Genomic DNA, 21069 nt, shown 5'->3' with positions numbered 1-21069 from the left:
TCAAATCCAAAAGTTTAAAGTTAAAAGAAAAAGACTTTCTCTGTTGTAATTCTTCTGGGTTAGACTATTACTGAATGAAAGGAATTCTGTACAGATATAAGAGTGTTCGAATGTAAGAGTGTGTATATATAAGATTTCTCTTTTATTACGGAAGTGGGAACCATAGGCCAGTAGAAAGAGGTACACCAGCGAGAGTGATATCGTGGGGTGGCTTGGGAGGCGTCCCTTGTTAGTCTCGACATATTAATGAGCAGTAGAGTCTGCTGTACATAACAGACCAGGAGGTCAAGGACCAGGAGGTTCAGGTACAGCAGACTAGAAGTAGAGAGCACAACCGAAGAGGGTTGGTGCGAGACCCATATAGGCCAAAGAAGCTCAGGGCTGAAGGAATTCGCAGCAGAAATTTTCGATTCCACTGATCGTTCCGCACATAAGATTAGTTGCTTGTGTGCAGATACGATTGTACCGCATGTGATTGTGTGCATTAGCGTGTCTTGAATTCAGAAGAACTCTACTTGCACATTGTTAACGTGATTTGTGTAATTTTTTTATTTTAAGGGAAGTAGCCTGATCACTCAGGGACATTCCAGCGACTGATACTTGCTGGGGAGGGTAAGACACTCCCACACGCCCGAGCAAGTAGACGTACTTAGGTGCCCTAGGTTGGGTACGGAACCTCTGGGAACTTTGGTCGCCGTATTGGCCAGCGTGGACGGGAGTTAAGTGGGCGGACTTCGGAGCAAAACCCCCACCGCAGCCTTACCCCGAGCATCTTGGTTTTTGTAAGGGTTGCCGAAGACCCTGATTTGAAGTCAGAGGTAGTGAAAGCAGCACCTGCAGAGATGGGGGCCAGTTGTTCAGGTAAGGGGCGATCAACCCAGGTTCAGGTTGATTTGGTAAACCGACCAATCGGGTCGGCAAGGTATATCATGTGTGAGAAATATGGTCATCACACAGAAATGTTGTGCAATGAATGGGAAAGGATGACTGTGCATGACGGGGAAAAGTTTCCCCGGGTAGGTAGTTTTAACCCAGAAGTATTACAGAATTTAAGGAGAAGAGTTTGCCTGATTAAATCTTCAAAAAGGCGTATTAAACATTATGATTATTTAACATTGTGGCAACAGGAAGGTGAAATACAAAGGGGGTTGGCGCAAGCCACTGGATCTAACCCTATCAGGAAACTGATAGCCACTGCACCCCCACCACCGTACATACCTGGAGAGAAATTGGTTGCAGAGAATGGCACTCAGGGTTATGTTAAATGTGTAGAAGTTAAGGATAATGTAACCAAAGTAATTAATGCTAACACTAATCCGTGCAAGTTGTACCCTGTTTTGAACTTTCCCCAGGATTGTGACCAAGAGGATGAGCCCGCAACAATATCAGCACTCTCCCTAGCAGCCACCATATCAGAAACAGCAGTGGGCACGACCCAACCCGTAAGATTAGTAGCAAAGGCCCCTAGCGGAGGGACAGGTGAGGTCGTATCGACTGGTAAGTACGGCACCATACACTATGCTGAAACCATTTCACCACGTTGTAGAATCTACTCAGAATGATGTTATTGGACTTAATCCCGTTAGGGTAATAGCAGTGCCAAATGGGAAAACCGAAGCTTCAGGAGCAACTCCTGTCAGAAACATCGCCATGCACTGTCCCTTTTCCCGAGCGGAATTAAGATCAATGATGTCTGAATTCCCTGATCCTAGGAAAGACTTAGTTGCATGTCAAAAGTATATTAGGGAGCTAGGAAATTCTGCAGAGCCGAATAACAAAGATTGGAGGACAGTTTTGAGGGCATGTTTACCCCCCAGTGTTGATCCGTTAAAGTTTATCGCTGATTGCAAGTTAGATGAGGAAGTACCACTAACAGACGAGTATAATCAGGATAATGTAAAGAGAATCAACTTACAGTTAGGGGTATATTTTCCTGCAGTTGTAAAGTGGAATAAATTCTTTACGATAAAACAAAAAGAAGGTGAATCCACACCAGAGTATTTTCACCGGGCTCTGCAGGATATGGCTAGGTACACTGGTATAGATGACATTAAAACTAATGTACACCACAGGGAAGTAGCTGTTTCAGTATTAATGGACGGTCTAAAAGAGGTTTTAAGGAATAGAATACAAACCACTAGGCCTGATTGGAGAGGTATGTCGGTGGATGCATTGGGAGAGGCTGCTGCTGGGCATGATCGGAATATCATCAGACACAGGGAGTCACAGAGTGATAAATTAATGGCTGTGAGCATACAGGCCCTCACTACCCGGCCCCCTCAGCCCAGAACTGTGACCCCTGTGGGTAAGTCAACAGGTATAAAATGTTATTGTTGCCACAGAGAGGGACACATAGCACGTGATTGTAAAGTAAGACCAATACAAAATTCATATCAACCCTATAGACAACGACCTGATACGAGACATTGGGATCAAGGACCGAAAGGGCGGAGCTATGAACCACATGCAGGGGAAACAAAAAGGTATCCCCCAAGAAGAGACTGGCAAATCTCTGATAGTTCCCATCTACCCTCACCACAAGTAATTGCTGCCAGCGCGATTCAGGGAGGTCACCATACCCAATAGGGGTGTGGCCACACCTGTAATCTGCAGCCAGTGAAATTGATTGCAAGTCTTGGAAATGAACCCGAGATCACAATTGATGTAGCTGGTAAATCATTACATTTCCTTGTAGATACGGGGGCGGCCAAATCAGTGATAAATTCGACAGTGGGCATGAGAACCACTGGTAAGACAATTCCAGCCATGGGAGTAACGGGAGTAGTACAGCACTACCCTGTTAGCAAACCAGCAGAGATTACAATAGGGCCCTTGCATACCAAGCATTCCTTTTTGCTGGCTGCATCGGCACCGACTAATCTCCTGGGAAGAGATTTATTGCGTAAAATGGGGTGCGTCATATATTGTACTCCTGAAGGTGTATTCTTAGACATACCTGAGAATCACGCTCAGGAAGTACGAGACATGCTAGACTCCCCATCAAAATTAATGTCACATACCCTTATGATAAATAGGAGTCCATCCCAGGTAGAAGAAATGACATCCCAAATACCAGAGTCACTTTGGACTAAAGATGGACAAGACACTGGATTAATGGCAAACGTAGCTCCAGTCGTTGTGCAAGTAAAAGATGGTAGGATAGCTCCAAAAATCCCACAATACCCTCTGAAGGCAGAGGTGGAATTAGGAGTGTACCCCGTAATAGAGCGCTTGCTACAACAGGGCATTCTGGTAAGAACATCCAGCACTGCCAATAGTCCCATCTTCCCTGTGAAAAAGAGTGGGGGGAGGGGTTACAGGCTAGTGCAGGATCTAAGGGGGATTAACAAAATAGTTGAGAGTCAGTTCCCCGTAGTGCCAAATCCAGCTGTCATCCTTATGCAAATCCCTCCCACTGCGAAATTTTTCACTGTTATTGACCTCTGCTCCGCCTTCTTCTCGGTACCTCTGCACCCTGACAGCCAATATTTGTTTGCATTCACATACAGAGGAGTCCAATACACATGGACTCGATTACCACAAGGTTTCATAGACAGTCCAAGTATATTTTCACAGGCTTTGCATGATTGTTTACAGTCTTTCCAACCAGAGAGTGGATCAGTATTGATCCAATATGTCGATGATTTACTACTATGTTCAGATTCACTGGAAGCGTCCCTGAAAGATACGAAACAGCTCCTGTTTCATCTTTCAGACACAGGACACAAGGTTTCCAAAGACAAGTTGCAATTATGCCAGACTAAAGTAAAATATCTGGGACACTGTCTGACACAAGGACTGAGACACCTGACCGCTGATAGAATTCAAGCAATTCGAGACATGACACTGCCACAAACTCAGCAACAGATCAGAACATTTTTAGGAATGTGTGGGTATTGCCGTAACTGGATCCCAGGTTTTTCCATTCTAGCATTACCTTTGCAGGAGATGGTCTCATCAAACAAACCTGATCGGATTTCGCATACAGACGAATCAGAGATGGCATTTGAGAGACTTAAACAGTGCCTAACGCAGGCACCAGCATTAGGTATGCCAGACTATGGGAAACCCTTTGAGCTGTACGGAACAGAAAGTGCTGGTTGCGCGGCAGGCGTCCTAACCCAAAAGCACGGTGATGCCAGCAGGCCGGTAGCATACTACAGCGCTCAGCTAGATACGGTAGCGCGATCCCTCCCCACATGCTTGCGAAGTGTCGCTGCGATAGCATTGCTAGTAACGAAAAGCGAAGATGTAGTGCTAGGACACAACCTCACAATCCATACACCTCATGCAGTGTCAGCCTTACTAAATTCTGCCCAAACCAGACATGTCTCATCCGCACGGTTTACAAGGTGGGAATTAGCACTAATGGCCCCTGTAAACATCACCATAAAGAGATGCAGTGCACTAAATCCAGCAACGTATCTACCAGGTGTGCCTGGACAGGCACAAAGGGTGGGGGATGAGAGTGATGGTGAAGGAGGATTTGGTACAGACACTGACTCACATGATTGTATGGAATATTTGACCCAAAATTTCACGGCAAGGCCTGACATCAGTGACAACCCACTGGAAGATGTAGATCTTACTTTCTACACTGACGGTAGTTGTCACAGACAGACGGACTCGGGAGACTTGTGTACTGGATACGCAGTCGTATATGACCAAGGCACCATAGAAGCAGAACCGCTAGGCCCACCTCACTCAGCCCAGGTTGCTGAACTGGTTGCCCTAACCAGAGCATGTGAATTGGCTAAGGGCAAAACAGCCAATATCTATACCGATTCTAGATACGCATTCGGAGTAGTCCATGATTTCGGAGCCCTATGGCGCCTCAGAAATTTCATGACGGCAGCTGGTACACCGGTAGCGCATGCAGCCCACATCAAAAGGCTTCTAACAGCGATACAGGAACCTGACAGAGTGGCTGTTATCAAGTGTAAAGCACATACATATAGCCAAGACCCGGTATCACTTGGTAACAGCCGAGCAGACGAAGGCTGCTAAGTTAGCAGCTGGTACCCCCAGACAGACAGACACCACACAACTGATGGTATTTAATACCGTCAACACACAGAAATTGTGTGAAATGCAAAATTTGTGTTCCACACAGGAAAAGGCAGTTTGGAGGGCAAAAGGATATGGCCAGGAGTCCTCAGGACTCTGGACAGATGGGCAGGGTAAACCAGTGGCACCCAGAGCATACCTTCCAAGTTTAGCGGAAGCAGCACATGGGCTGACTCATCTAGGCAAGGAAGGGATGTGCAAGTTGGTAAGAGCATATTGGTGCGCCCCAGGATTTTCTTCCCATGCGGGAAAAAGGGCAATGACATGCCTCACCTGCTTGAGGAAGAATATCGGAAAGGCAATACCAACCGAACCATCTCATATCCCACCTACAGGCGGCCCTTTTCAGGTAATACAAATTGATTTCATACAATTACCCCCTTGTCGAAATTTGAAGTGTGTACTAGTTTGTATAGATGTGTTTTCAAATTGGGTCGAAGCATTTCCTGCGGCCACAAATACCGCAATGTTTACTGCTAAGAAAATTGTACAGGAATTTGTGTGTAGATACGGTATCCCTAGGATAATTGAAAGCGATAGGGGTACCCATTTTACAGGTGATGTCTTTCAAGGAATGTGTAAGTTGATGGGAATTGATAGTAAGCTGCACACTCCGTACCGCCCCCAGGCGAGTGCGAAAGTAGAAAGAGTGAACAGCACTATTAAAAATAAATTGAGCAAAGTTATGGCGGAAACAGGATTGACATGGCCAGAAGCTTTGCCCCTTGTATTATACAGCATCAGAACCACTCCCAGGTCCCCTCTTAATCTGTCCCCTTTTGAAATTCTGTTTGGTCGACAACCGCATGTTATGATTAACCCTCAGGATGATTTGAAGTGTAATAATGAAGTGACTGTAAAGTATTTGGTTAAGATGAGTAAACAGCTAAGGAATCAGAATGACAATTTGAAGTTGGTGATTCCTGATCTGCCAGATAGTAATTGTCATGACATTAAACCTGGGGATTATGTAATGATACGGAATTTTCTACGCTCAGGTTGCCTTATTGACAGATGGGAAGGACCATACCAAGTCTTATTGATTAGCACGACAGCATTGAAGGTTGCCGAGAGAGAGACTTGGGTTCATTCGTCCCATTGTAAGAAGGTTGCTGATCCAGAGAGGTCCCGTGATAAAGAACAGACGGTAGAGGAAGTTGTATCACTGGAGTGTCTGTTTCAGGAGGACTGAGACGGCACCTGAGCATTGAGAATAATAAGATCGGAGGCAGTTGTCGATTCCCTGTTCCCTTTTATTGTTTTTCTCCACTTCCCATCCCATCTCCCTCAATTATTTCTTTCCCCCTTCTCATTCTTCTCCATTTCCTCCTATAAGATGGACTTGCCCCAAGAGACTGTGATCCGGATTTTCCTGTTGACCATGATGTTGACCAGAGCAGTCTGTTCCGGCGAGAGTACCATGGAGGTCGAGAGAGGTTCTGGAATGGGTTCTGATGACAGAGATGGAGGCGTAGATTTCCAAGAACAACATAATCACCGAGTAAAGGCGAGTATCAGAAAACGATCTGGTAGCATTGACAATAGAAGGAATTGTGAAGGATTGTTAGCTGAAGAGAACTGTATCTGTAGACTCTGTGACAGTGTAGTTGAGGATGGGTGCATCAAGAAATGTCAGTCCAGTTTTAATATCCACATGGACCGGCATCCATTGAGTGACTATCACTCCTTAGTGGGTAAAGTGTTAAATCAGACAGATTGTTGGGTATGCTCTCAAGTACCTCAAGGCCATAGCAAATCAGGATTAGTGCCATTCCCTTTAACTATAGGAGAGGTACTTGAGCTAAGTGGTGGGAGGCCGGTGGACAGGAGGTTTAATATCTCCAGTCCTCCTAGTTTGAAGCTCCACCAATATCATGTGGATAGATCCTTAGTATGTTTTAACATTTCCAATCCCCGAAAGCCGGGAAATTGGGAAGTGTCATGGAACAACCAAACCATGACCTTTTCATACAGAGCCGATAGAATGCCTACAGATACAGAACTTATACGCCACATAGCCGGTAGTGGAAAATATTTCCGATATAGGTATACCCTAGGAAGTAGGATCATGAGAGTTGGAGAAGTATCACCAGGATACTGTGCACATATCGTACAAACAGATACGTGTACTAAACAGATGGGAGAATTAGGGTTAGGAGATTTCATATGGAAAATTTGTAATATGGTAATGTCCTATTCCGTCCCATATGTTCTCCCCGATGATGCATACTTCATATGCGGGAGGAAGGCGTATAAGTGGCTTGCCCCAAACTCAGAAGGGTTATGTTATATTGGAAAAGTACTGCCTGAGGTAATGACCGTATCCCACACTAAAATGAAGGATATTCACCGCAGTGCCCAAGCTCCTTATACTCACACTCATTACGAACACATCGTTAAACGGCACCTGATAGAAAGAACAGAGCATCCGGCTTCTGACCTGATCCATGAATCCACCGGGATTCAATTCCTAATCGCGTTAGATATCACTCGTACCGCCAGAGGAGTGATAAATTATAAATATATATCTGCGCTTGCAAATTTATTAGACAATATCACTGAAATGTATGATGACACATTCAGGTATACTGGGAGAGAGTTACAAGCCTACAAAACAGAACTGGTTCAGCATAGGATGATTCTCAATTATCTCACAGCTGTGACAGGCGGGTATTGTGTTACCCTAGCGACTCAGTATGGAATAAAGTGCTGCACGTATATTACAAACAGCACCGAGGACCCTGCCGAGGTCATAGACCAAAAGATGGACGACATTTTGCAATTAAAATGGGAGTTCCGAAGGAAACACAATCTCACCCTTGCCGCTGTGGGTAATGAGCTGACCGGTTGGGTGTCATGGTTGAACCCGCGAAATTGGTTCTCTGGTTTAGGAGAATGGGCTCAAGGAATTATCATGGATATAGGGAAATTTCTTTTGTGTATTCTGGGTGTCATCATAGTGGTCGGTCTGATATTTAGATGCGTTCGTGTTTTAACAAAGTGTAAACGTAGCGCCCGAGTGATGAGTTTAAGAAGTGAAGATACTGTAATAACAACGACTGATTTGGTTTATGACCCAACGATAGAGACAATGTTGTGACGAAAATGTGATTCCACGGTCCGTTTCTTTCACCCGTTTCTCCTTTGTTTTTCTCCAAGGTACAAAGACATCCGCTTGGAAGAAGAATTTGACAACCTTTTACACAGACAACTGATGGACTATGCCATAGACCCCCATATCCCTAGTAACTTTAACTTTACGCTAGCCCAACACTTTTTGTAAGTCTATGGACATTGAAAAAGCTTTTTGCACACCGTTTATAGCAAAAGCATCGGGAGACTACAGTCAACATGTACATCGAGACAAGACAAGACAAGACAAGACACAAGACAAGACCTCAATCGGCAAATGTATATTAAACTCACATAGTTTATGACTGCATTTACCATAATTGCTTCTTATCTTCATCTCTACAATCTTCAGGTAATGACACACATAGTCGATAGGGAATATAGGCACAGATATCAGCACTCACATATCCCCCCATTCATGTATCATCAACTAAAATGTGCTCCCCCATTTTGTTGCAACCAAAAGCCGAAAAGAGCTCGGTAAAGTTTGACAGCCCATCCACAGACCCTTAATACGGGATAAGAAGGAATTCAAATGTATACTTCGCAATACCTCGAAGCTTGATTTAAAACACGTACGGCACGATGATACATGACCCCCCAAACATGGATTCATACACACATGCTTCTACTATCTCACTAGGTCATACCGTTTTCCCACCTTCTTCTCTTCTCCCCTACCCAATCATAGAAATGTATTATACATGACATATATTTTTCTCTTTTTGAACTGTTTTAGGAAGTGGCAGTTATTGGTGACTGCCAAAGGGTGGACTGTCAAAGTCAGAAAAATATCACGCTGCACATTGCCATATATGCACCTCATGCGTGTGCCCGCTGCACGAGCATGAGCTCTCCTGTGCGTGCGTATACTCGCGGTCGCGTGCACTCGCAGGCGCGCGGTATGCGCATTTACGGTAGAGTTTGTGTGCGTCTAGCGGGCGACTCAATCGTAACATAATTTAGTCATATAATGTATTTTGTAGATTATGGTACCTTTGATAGAATCTGAAAGTTTAGTTAATATAGCATGTTCGGGGACAAGGAGATTCCTCTTTGTTTGATACGAAGGGTCAGACAGGGGTTACACAGTGGTGTTTAGTATCCATCGGAAGAGAATATAATTAGCAATATTCCGGTGTTGGTTTGAAGCGGATTACTCGCTCGTGCGTATAGTTATGGACATAAGAAGTTTATGGACATTTACTATATTTGCACTTTATTACCCATGCGGCGGGAAACCCCGTTTCCCTCCCACCTGAGCAGTTTGAAATAGTCACAGCCCACCTGTATGAACCAACCTATGACCTTTTGTTATAATACAGAGACGAATTCCTGTGTCCAATGAACAATAAGAATGTAGGGACCATTGTACTGTACTGTGTGTAAGTGTATATAAAGACAAGCCGATCTGGGCCAGCTCTCTACTCTTCTCAACGGTTCTCATCACTGATAATCGGGAGCTGGATATCCAGAAAGGCGCTTGCGATTGTTCCCCTTGTGCGTAAGTTCTCTGCAACCATATTTATCTCCTATTTTGTTGTAAGCCATTCTCTCTCTCCTCCCCCCCCTTAAATGTAATTGTGTCTTTGTTGTATTTTAACGTGTAGTAACTCGGTTAGGTATTTTATGTTAGTTTGGTAGTGTATAACTTGTATTGTGTATTCTTTTGCGATTGAACATTCATTCATTCCCTTAAAAGGTGTTAGACCCTTAGACTGGTATTTGAGTGTTTATTATATTGCTAAAGGGTTCTCAGAGCGTAAGAATCGCTCATACAGCTTTCTAACTAACAAGGTTACACTGTGTTGCATTTACACCTTATCATTGTTACAAAGGTTTAACTCTGTGAGCGTCAGCGCCGCTCGTGATCTCCTCGTGGTCTCGAGCGTCCGCTACGCTGATAGCGTATCATTACGGTAACCGGCAGCCTATTAGCGTGCTTGCCTTTACGTTTTAAGCCGTGAGCGAACGTGCCGCTCGTGCGTCTCGTCCACGGCTAAGCGTTTGTTACGCTACGTGCGTACTCTTACGGTATTCCATACGCCAATTGCGTACTGTGTTCATTAACCTTTTAGAGTGTTTAACATAGGATAAATATTAGGCTTTGTCAATATATACTGTACATATATCTACACATATATATATACATGTGTGTGTGTATATATATATATATATATACATACACACACACACACACACACACACACACACACACACACACACACATACATATACACATATACATAGCATATTAAACATGCATACATATATATATATATATGTACAGTACACATGTGTGTATATATATATATATATATATATATATATATATCATGTGTGTGTGTTTATATGTATGTATGTATGTATGTATGTATATACATGTGTATATATGTATGCACATGGATATATATGTACTATAATTAAAATAAAGTAAACTTTTATTGCACTTACAAGTGCCACCAGGAAGACAGCAGGCTGCAGAGGACGCTAGACAGCCATTAATAATACTCATGCAGCTATAAAAAAGAAAATATTTTTTTTTTTTTTTTAGTGGAGGGGGGTTTCTGGGTGCTCGGAAACCCCCCCTGGGTGCGCCACTGGAGCACCCTTTTACACTTTGCGCCAGGTAGAGCACCCTTTTACACATGCAGCTTCCCCCAGCAGGGGGAAGCGCCAAAAATATAGGGGCCACAGAATAGTACTAATTCACATTACACTGCATAGCAGTGTTCGCTAGTCACATTACACCTCATAGTAGTGTCCATTAGTCACATTACACCTCATAGTAGTGTCCATTAGTCACATTACACCTCATAGTATTGTCCATTAGTCACATTACACCTCATAGTAGTGTCCATTAGTCACATTACACCTCATGGTAGTGTTCATTAGTCACATTACACCTCATAGTAGTGTTCATTAGTCACATTACACCTGATAGTAGTGTCCATTAGTCACATTACACTGCACAGTATTGTTCGCTAGTCACATTACACTGCACAGTATTGTTCGCTCGTCACATTACACCACATAGTATGTCCTTTAGTCACATTACACCGCATATTAGTGTACGCTAGTCACATTACATCGCATAGTAGTGTGCGTCAGTCACATTACACTGCACAGTAGTGTTCGCTGGTCACATTACACCGCATAGTAGTGTCCGTCAGTCCCATTACACCGCACAGTAGTGTCTGAAAAAAAAGGCTTCTGACAGCGCAGCCAGGGGTCAACCTTACATCAGATGCGTCGGCAATGTAATTGCAGATGCATCAGGAGGCGGCGCTACACATGCTGGGCAGCCTTGCTTTGTGCTGGGCAGCCCTGAGCATGTGCAGAGATGAACGCAGATCCGGCTGCGTATGCAGTGATCTGCGTTCATCTCTGAATAACCCCCTATGCCAGGTACAGCCTTCATTACCTCCACAGTGCCACCCCGTCACCTGCAAGAGGTCCCGGCTCGGGCGCTGCTCCTCCTCTCCCTTCCCCGCCGTTTTCTCGCAGGCTCCGTTACTCCAGTGGCTCTTTAGGGGGAGGGAGCGGATACTAATTACTTGGGCCTGGGACTGATGGAGGAGCCCGGGGGGGGCCCTGGTCCGCTACACTCCCACCTTACTGGGCAGCAGCAGCTGTCATCTTGGCAGCACAGCACATGCTGCAGTGTGCTGTGCTGCAGTGGGGCAGAGGCTGCTGCTAATGCTGATCTACTGTGTGTTCCAGTATGGGTGGGTGGGGGGAGTGTGATCACAGTGATCACACTCCCCCCTCGAATTGATCCTGGCTGGGGGCTCAAGGATCAGGCACTGCACCCACCCTGCACTGTGCTGCAAAGAATTAAAAAACAAAACAAAAAACAAACCCTAAAGGGGCATGGTAACGGCTCCCGCGATTAGGCCACGCCCCGAACCCTCTAAGCAGATCGGGAATCGGGATGTCAGCGGCGCTGTGTGAGGGCTGAGGCCGCACACTGCATACACTCTCTGGGGAGGAGGAGGGGGAGGGAGCCGCGCTGCAAGCTGCCAGCGCCGCTACCTGTCATCCAGTGTGACAGGTGCAGCGGCAGCTGACAGCAGCAGGGATACAGAGCAGGGAGAGGCTGAGCGCCTCTTCAGTTTGGCGCCTGCATCTCTTTGCTGAGTGTCTAGCGCCGGCTCTGGCTACATTCAAAAGCAGCCAGTATTTACCCTGCATGCAATAAATATAAATATATTTTAATCCCTGGCATTGCAGCATGGTTTGTTCCTGCTAGAAAGTTACTTGCTTATTACATTACTCTCAGCTCCGAATCAGCCGCAATGTTGGTAACTGTCTGTCTGTGAATGAGAACATCCAGTGATGTTAGAGGGAAATTTGCAGTAGGAAATAATTTGTAACATAACCTTGCTAGATTTTACAATATTTGGCTCTGCTGATCCTTCTTTCAATAGACTATTTATTCCTCTCTATTTAAATATTATAATTGTACAGGAATCTCTAAGTCTTATACAAACAAATCCTTCAAGGTGTGTCAATCCCTAAATCTTTCACAAAACAATGTTTAGCTTTCAACATATTGCTTAAACGAAAGCAGAATTAATATTAGAATGAGTTTAGTGTTCTGAAACAAAATGCTCTAATGCAAGTGCCAAAGGAGTTGGGTATGAAATGCCGGTGGTTGGGGCGCCAGAGGTCACATGAGCGATGGCGGCACCCCGTCAGTGAGAATACAGACTCTGGACGAGGGTATCTTACCCGTCTTCCCTACCCTAATTCTCCAGGGGTGTTGGCTAGCGCTAACCCTCCAGGGGTGTCTGCTATGGCTAAACCCCCGCCCCCAGTGCCTAACCCTAACCTACCCTATTGCTTAAACCCCACCTCCAGACCCTAACCCCCTGTTATGCACACCAGTGCCAGCAGGAATGTACTGGTGTCTGAACGGAGAGGGATGCAAAACAAATGAACTCACAGACAGACTGGGGAATATGACATTACATACATAGAAGGTGATAGGGTAACAAAATAAACACAAAGTGAACAGAGAAGCCCAAAGGCTAAGAAACTGGGTGTCTCCCTAGTATTAGGAATGCTCAGATGGAAAGAAGTGAGATGTTGTGATTTAATACGTAGAGAACCCGAAATGCTGTTGCTAAGGGCAACAGCAAAACCCTAAAGGGTTACCAACGGGTGTGGCAGTAAACTCCTTGGTCAGAGATGGAATAATAGACACAAGGAGAGTCTCCACAATCCTAGTCCTCACTTGCAGTGCACTGGTTCAGCTTACTGCCACGAAACTGACACCTGAACACCTTGCACAGTGAGAAAGAATTTTGGCAGGCAAGTCTGAGAATACAGCCGCAAACTTGCTAGGTTCACAGAGTAGCAAAAGAACCCCAGCAGGTTAAACGACTGACTCCAGTCTTACTGCTAGGTCTGGATTGGCAGAGTGTAATACCAAATCCCAAGGCCTATTTGCAGTAAGCAACAAACAAATACAAAGTTTACACAGTACTAGCTAGCTTTCAGGAACTGACTAACCAACAAAGATTCAGCAGCATCTGCCTAACCTGAGAAGAGGGTTTATATAGCAGGTGCTGTCCACGCCCCACTCAGACCTCACAGACTGTGAGCACAAAAACCAGCACCGGATCCCCTGCCGTGCACAGAGCCTGTAACCACTGCACAGCAAAAGACCCGAACCGGAGTATCAGCTACGCTCAGGTTACTCCGCTAGCACTTGTCTCCCGGTTGCCATGACGACGTGGCAGCACAGAGCAGGAGACCCTAACAGTACCCCCCCTCTGACGAGGGGTCAAAGAACCCCTACCACCGGGTTTATCAGGGAACTGCGAGAAGAAAGAGCGTAACAGTCTGGGGGCATGAAGATCACAACTGCGCACCCACGACCGCTCCTCCGGGCCATACCCCTTCCAGTGCACCAAAAATGACAGCCGACCCCGAACCATCTTGGAGTCAAGAATCCTTTCAACAACAAACTCCCTCTGGCCACGTATCAGAAGAGGGGATGGTCTTCCACTGGAAGGATTACTAATCGCCCGTTTTAAAAGGGAACAATTAAATGTTTTATTGATACCCAAAGAACGGGGTAGATCTAACTGAAATGCCACCGGATTGATAACCTTAGTGATCTTATAAGGACCGATGAACCGGGGGCCTAACTTATGAGATGGCTGTCTCAACTTCAAATTCTTGGTAGACAACCAGACGAAGTCTCCTAATTTGAAGCTGCAGGGTCTTTTCCGCTTATCAAAAACCCTTTTGGTCACTAATGACACAGACACAAGAGCTTTCTTCACTTTCCTCCAAATACCTCTAAGGACCGAAACCACAGAGGAACCACCAGGTGTGGAGTCCTGGGGGTCAAAAGAATTGGCCTTAGGATGATGCCCATACACACAAAGGAAGGGAGAGATCCCTGTAGCAGAGTGAGCCGAGTTGTTATAGGCAAACTCCGCCATGGACAGATGAGCAACCCAGTCAGTCTGACACTTGGAGACATAACACCTGAGGAACTGCTCCAAAGACTGGTTCACCCTTTCAGTCTGCCCATTAGACTGCGGATGGTAGCCTGATGACAAGCTGACAGAAATCAGGAGATCGGAACAAAATGCCCTCCAGAATTTGGCCACAAACTGGGATCCGCGGTCAGAGACCACATCAAGTGGCAACCCGTGGAGGCGCACAACATGCAGCATAAATAATTCAGACAGGCGTCTGGCCGATGGCAGCCCAACCAATGGAACGAAGTGCGCCATCTTCGAAAACCTGTCGACGACAACCCAGATGGCTGTCATCCCCGAGGATTTGGGCAAGTCCACCACAAAATCAATTGAAATGTGGGTCCATGGCTTAGATGGAATAGAGAGTGGATGTAATGGGCCAACAGGAACCCCTCTAGGAGTCTTATTTCGGGCACAGATGTCACATGCCCGAACCCACTGATCCACATCCCTAGCCACCGAGGGCCACCACACCGCACTAGATAGCAACTCCCGAGTTCTGGCAATACCCGGGTGACCTGCCGACTTCTTGGCATGGAATTCCAGGAACACTCGCTGTCTTAACCTAGGAGGCACAAACAAAAGACCTACCGGAAGGTCTGGAGGAGCCTGCTCCTGTGCTCTAAGGACTAATGACAAGAGGTCCTGGGTAATGCCCACTTTAATACATGATGGGGACACAATGGGCAATGGCTCCTCGGTGGTCTCCTGGATTGGAGCAAAACTCAGCGAGAGTGCATCAGCCTTGATGTTTTTTGACCCAGGGCGATATGTTATCAAAAAATTAAAGCGAGCAAAAAACAAAGCCCATCGTGCCTGCCTGGCATTGAGGCGCTTCGCTGACTCTAAATATGCCAAATTCTTATGGTCGGTGAGAATTGAGACCACAAACTTAGCCCCCTCAAGCCAGTGTCTCCACTCCTCGAGTGCATCCTTAATAGCCAACAATTCCCGGTTACCCACGTCATAATTCATCTCGGCAGGCGAAAATTTACGGGAAAAGTAAGCACAGGGATGAAGGCGATTATCAGACACCCCCATCTGAGAGAGCACTGCCCCAATACCCATCTCAGAGGCATCCACCTCCACCACAAAAGGACGCTCTGGATCTGGGTGTCGCAGCACCTTGGCCGAGACAAATGCCCTTTTGAGACGGGCAAAAGCCGCTTTGGCCTCACAAGACCAGTGAGCAACATCCGCCCCTTTCTTAGTGAGTGCCACCAAGGGCGCCACTATAGACGAAAATCCAGCGATAAATCGTCTATAAAAATTCGCAAAGCCCAGAAAACGCTGAAGCGCCTTCAAACTAGTGGGCTGCACCCAATCCAGGACTGCCTGTACCTTGGAACCCTCCATTTGGAAACCTTCTGGGGAGATAATATATCCTAGAAATGCGATTTGCTGAACTTCAAATTCGCACTTCTCCAGCTTCGCCCCAAGCCGGTGGTCTCTGAGTTTCTGGAGGACTAAGCGTACATGCTTCCGATGTTCCTCCAGGGAATGGGAGAAGATTAGGATGTCATCTAAGTATACAACTAAGAATCTATCCAAATATTCCCTGAGTACATCGTTCATGAAATCCTGGAAGACTGCCAGGGCATTACAGAGCCCAAAAGGCATCACCAAATATTCATAATGCCCTGAGTGGGTATTAAAGGCAGTCTTTCATTCATCCCCCTCTCTTATTCGGATTAGATTGTACGCACCGCGTAGGTCAATCTTAGAAAAAATGGTGGCAGTACGAAGCTGGTCAAACAAGACTGAAATGAGAGGCAGTGGGTATGAGTTTTTAATCGTGATACGGTTCAATTCCCTGAAGTCGATGCAGGGTCGCAACGAACCGTCCTTTTTACCCACGAAGAAGAACCCCGACCCAACTGGAGACTGTGAAGGTCTGATAAATCCCTTAGCCAAGTTCTCCTGAATGTACTCTGCCATAGCCTGAGTCTCAGGACGTGACAGGGAGTACAACCTGCTCTTGGGAAGCTTAGCATTCGGCAACAAATCAATGGCACAGTCATAGGGGTGATGGAGAGGTAGTACCTCTGCAACTCTTTTGGAGAACACGTCCGCAAAATCTGCATAACATCCTGGCAATCCTGGCAAACTTAGCTGCGAAAGCCTGACTGGAAGGCTCAAGCAACTCCTGAAACAATCAGTACCCCAACTAAGTATCTCCCCAGAGACCCAGTCAAATTGAGGATTGTGGGCCCTTAACCAGGGTAACCCCAACACCAATGCGGCAAAAGTACAGACAGTCACATAAAAGGACAATTTTTCAGAGTGTGTGGCTCCAATAAACAAAGAAATCTGGCTAGTGCAAGAGGTAATTTTACCCTGGGATAATGGTTCCCCGTTTAACCCACAAATCTCAATTTCCGATGCCAAGGGTACTAAGGGAACAGAGTGTTTCAGGGCGAATTGGCGGTCCATAAAAACCCTGTCGGCCCCACTGTCCACAAAGGCCTCAGTCTTGACAGTTTGACCGAGGATCTTCAAGGTCACCGGAATGATAAAAGTCTTCTTGGGAAATTCTGACTTCTGGCCTGACAGGATATTTCCCATCACCCTCAGGCCCTGAAGTTTTCCGGCTTTTCTGGGCATGATACTACCACATGACCTTTATTCCCACAGTACAAACATAACCCCTGCTGTCTCCTCCGCGTCTTCTCACGCGAGGAGAGGCGGGTAGCCCCAATCTGCATAGGCTCCTCGGAAAATTCCTCAGAGTCTGAGGTTCCCTTGGGAAAGAAGGAAACCTCGGTCTCCCTTTCAAGCCTGTGCTCTCTCAGCCGTCTATCCACCCGAATGGATAACTGCATGAGCTGATCCAAGCTATCAGGCAAGGGATATTGTACCAGTTGGTCTTTTAACTGGTTAGAAAGATCTATTCGGTACTGGTGTCTCAGGGCTGGGTCATTCCACTGGGTATCATGGGCCAACCTCCGAAACTCCATACAATAAACCTCAACTGGCCTTCGCCCTTGCTTAAGGATCGAAATCTGAGCCTCGGCTGAGGCCGTCTTGTCAGGGTCATCATACAACATGCCCAGTGCCGTAAAAAAAGCATCAACACTTTTAAGCGACGGACAGTCAGGCTGCAACCCATATGCCCAGACCTGTGGGTCTCCTTGTAGCAAGGAAATCACTATGCCCACCCGCTGAATCTCCGACCCAGAAGACTGAGGCCTAAGCTGGAAATATAGCTTGCAGCTCTCCTTGAAACAAAAGAACTGCGAGCGATCTCCAGAAAAACGATCCGGGAGATTTACTTTCGGCTCCTTAACCCCTGAAGGCACTGCTGCTGCGGGAGCTCCGCCAGCGGCCTGCGAGGTGTGCATTTTAATGGACAAATCATTAAATTGTCGAGTCAGGACCTGCACCTGATCGACCACCTGTTGCAAAGTATTTTGAGGGGTATGCTCCATATTCCCACAAAATTTCAACAGGAGTATTAGGCTGCTGAATATGTTATGCACACTAGTGCCAGCAGGAATGTACTGGTGTCTGAACGGAGAGGGATGCAAAACAAATGAACTCACAGACAGACTGGGGAATATGACATTACATACATAGAAGGTGATAGGGTAACAAAATAAACACAAAGTGAACAGAGAAGCCCAAAGGCTAAGAAACTGGGTGTCTCCCTAGTATTAGGAATGCTCAGATGGAAAGAAGCGAGATGTTGTGATTTAATACGTAGAGAACCCGAAATGCTGTTGCTAAGGGCAACAGCAAAACCCTAAAGGGTTACCAACGGGTGTGGCAGTAAACTCCTTGGTCAGAGATGGAATAATAGACACAAGGAGAATCTCCACAATCCTAGTCCTCACTTGCAGTGCACTGGTTCAGCTTACTGCCACGAAACTGACACCTGAACACCTTGCACAGTGAGAAAGGATTTTGGCAGGCAAGTCTGAGAATACAGCCGCAAACTTGCTAGGTTCACAGAGTAGCAAAAGAACCCCAGCAGGTTAAACGACTGACTCCAGTCTTACTGCTAGGTCTGGATTGGCAGAGTGTAATTCCAAATCCCAAGGCCTATTTGCAGTAAGCAACAAACAAATACAAAGTTTACACAGTACTAGCTAGCTTTCAGGAACTGACTAACCAACAAAGATTCAGCAGCATCTGCCTAACCTGAGAAGAGGGTTTATATAGCAGGTGCTGTCCACGCCCCACTCAGACCTCACAGACTGTGAGCACAAAAACCAGCACCGGATCCCCTGCCGTGCACAGAGCCTGTAACCACTGCACAGCAAAAGACCCGAATCGGAGTATCAGCTACGGTCAGGTTACTCCACTAGCACTTGTCTCCCGGTTGCCATGACGACGTGGCAGCACAGAGCAGGAGACCCTAACACCCCCACCCCGGTACTCACTCTCATATGGGTATCATGCATTTGACAGAATTGTCCAAACCTGCCGCTGGAGCAGTGGCGGAAGTAGCGAGTGGGGGGCCCAAGTTCTCTAGCTGGCCCCAGGTGAAATGCAGGCTTGAAGTCAGCCAGCCACAGAACCTGTATAATTCATGAGCGTCCCAGTTTAAAGGGATAGTATGGTAAGCCTATATAAATGTATGTATGTATGTATGTATATTTATATATATATATATATATATATATATATATGTGCGTGTGTGTTCAGTATCTATATTAATTATTTAGAGTACATCAGTAATGCAACATTAATATAATCAGTGTTACATTATATGCACTGCAATATAGGGCCCCCAATTCGCATTATGCCACATACAGTACTTCCCAAAATTCACTTTACGCCACTTATTCACACCCCTTATTCACATTACTCCACATCCTCCATTATTCACATTACACTGCACAGTGTGCCCACAATTAATATTATGCCACAGGCGTGCCCACAATTACCATTATGCCACACAGTAGTGCCCTTATTTACATTATTCCCTACAGTAGACCCTACTTTATAGATGAATGCATTAGAACATACGGTACTAGTGGGAGCTCCTGAATAAATGGGATCCAGACAATACAATGGAGGTCACTGCCTGTATATGAGCCAGGACATTGCACACATCAGCCCAGGAAGGAAAGCAGTGGTGGGGTGGGGGTTAGGGGTGGTGGAAGTTATGGTGAGGGCTAGCAGGCAGGACGGCTCCTCGCTTCCTGGTTTTCACTGTGAAGGTCAGATCCCTGGCAGCAACTGCAGGAAGACCGCCTCAGAAAGGAGACAGAAAGAGCCAGCCCTGACTGGCAACACTGGCCGCCAATGATATTTATTTATGTAAGACAGCAATGTGTACGTTACTGGCGCCACTGGCCACCAATGTATATGAATAAGCTGGTAACGTATACATTGCAGGCACAGGCCAGCAATGTATACATTACCGGCGTCACTGCCCACCATTGTATATGAATAAGTCGGTAGCCGTAATGCCGGAAGCAGGTGACCGCAATGAGGCCCATTGCGGGATTGCTGCCTCGCTTTGCTCACCACAACGTTCTCTTCCACCTCTATGGGTGACGTGGATCCCCACAAGTAGGATCAGACCCTGTCCGCCGGTATTCCTCCGGCATATTAACTTCTTGGTATGTTGCCATATAATTCTTATCTTATTTCCCTTTATATTTTTGATTACAGAAATGCCACAATCACGTGATCAAACCTTCTGGACTGGATTCATAGACTTGTATCGCGAGAATGAATGTCTGTGGCGAACCAAAAGCCGAGATTACTTTGACAAAATCAAAAAGTTAAGGGCATTACAACAATTGGTGGACTATAGTAAAAAGGACTACGATGAGGCTGACATAAACTGGATGAAGAATAAGATACAAAATTTGAGGACCATCTTCAAAAAAGAACATTATCAAGTTAAAGATTCACAGCGTTCCAGTGCAAGAACAAGTGAAGTCTATAAACCATCCTTATGGTATTATGACCTTCTATTTACCCTGGAACAAAAAACAGTGACCCAATCCCGGAGTATGGTGGAGCCAAACCCTCTGGGGCAGATGGCAGAGGCTAATAATGAGAATCCTGAGAGGGTGGATCCGGTAAGTAAATAAAGATTTTTTTCACATACCATGTTCTTCAAGTAAAAGAGTATACTACATGTGCTTAATTTTTTTTTAAAATTTCAGCCAACTCCGGATTTGGAAATGGAGTTAGCAGGTGTTCCAGAAGCCGTCGTACTAGAGAGTGTGCCGGAACAGACAACTCTAACTCCCCGTGTACCATCAAAAAGGAGTTGCGGCATCAAGTGCGATGGCTGGGACACCTACATTGTCAGAGCGAGTTTTGAGGAACGCAGAGGTATTTATTCAAAATCCCGCGGATAAATTTTCCATTTTTGGAATGCATGTGGCTGCCAAATTGCGTGAAATGT

At 45.9% G+C, this 21069-nt stretch overlaps 1 protein-coding gene across 3 annotated transcripts in view; it reads left to right on the top strand.

Annotated features, from left to right (window-relative positions):
• The window catches only part of LOC134933319 (uncharacterized), a 197550-nt gene that overhangs the window by 13466 nt on the left and 163015 nt on the right, over positions 1 to 21069 (top strand). For 2 of the 3 annotated variants that reach the window (XM_063928427.1, XM_063928428.1), the window contains 2 exons: positions 20322 to 20737; positions 20825 to 20996. The exons of the other annotated variant lie outside the window; for it this stretch is intronic. In XM_063928427.1, the coding sequence (XP_063784497.1) occupies positions 20322 to 20737; positions 20825 to 20996 (588 nt within the window). The remainder of the gene's footprint in view (positions 1 to 20321; positions 20738 to 20824; positions 20997 to 21069) is intronic. 3 annotated transcript variants of the gene reach the window in all.

This window comes from Pseudophryne corroboree, chromosome 6 (assembly GCF_028390025.1).
Source record: "Pseudophryne corroboree isolate aPseCor3 chromosome 6, aPseCor3.hap2, whole genome shotgun sequence".
Lineage (NCBI taxonomy): Eukaryota > Metazoa > Chordata > Amphibia > Anura > Myobatrachidae > Pseudophryne > Pseudophryne corroboree.
The sequence above is the reverse complement of the archived record's forward strand: the minus strand, read 5'-3'. Positions and strand labels throughout refer to the sequence as shown.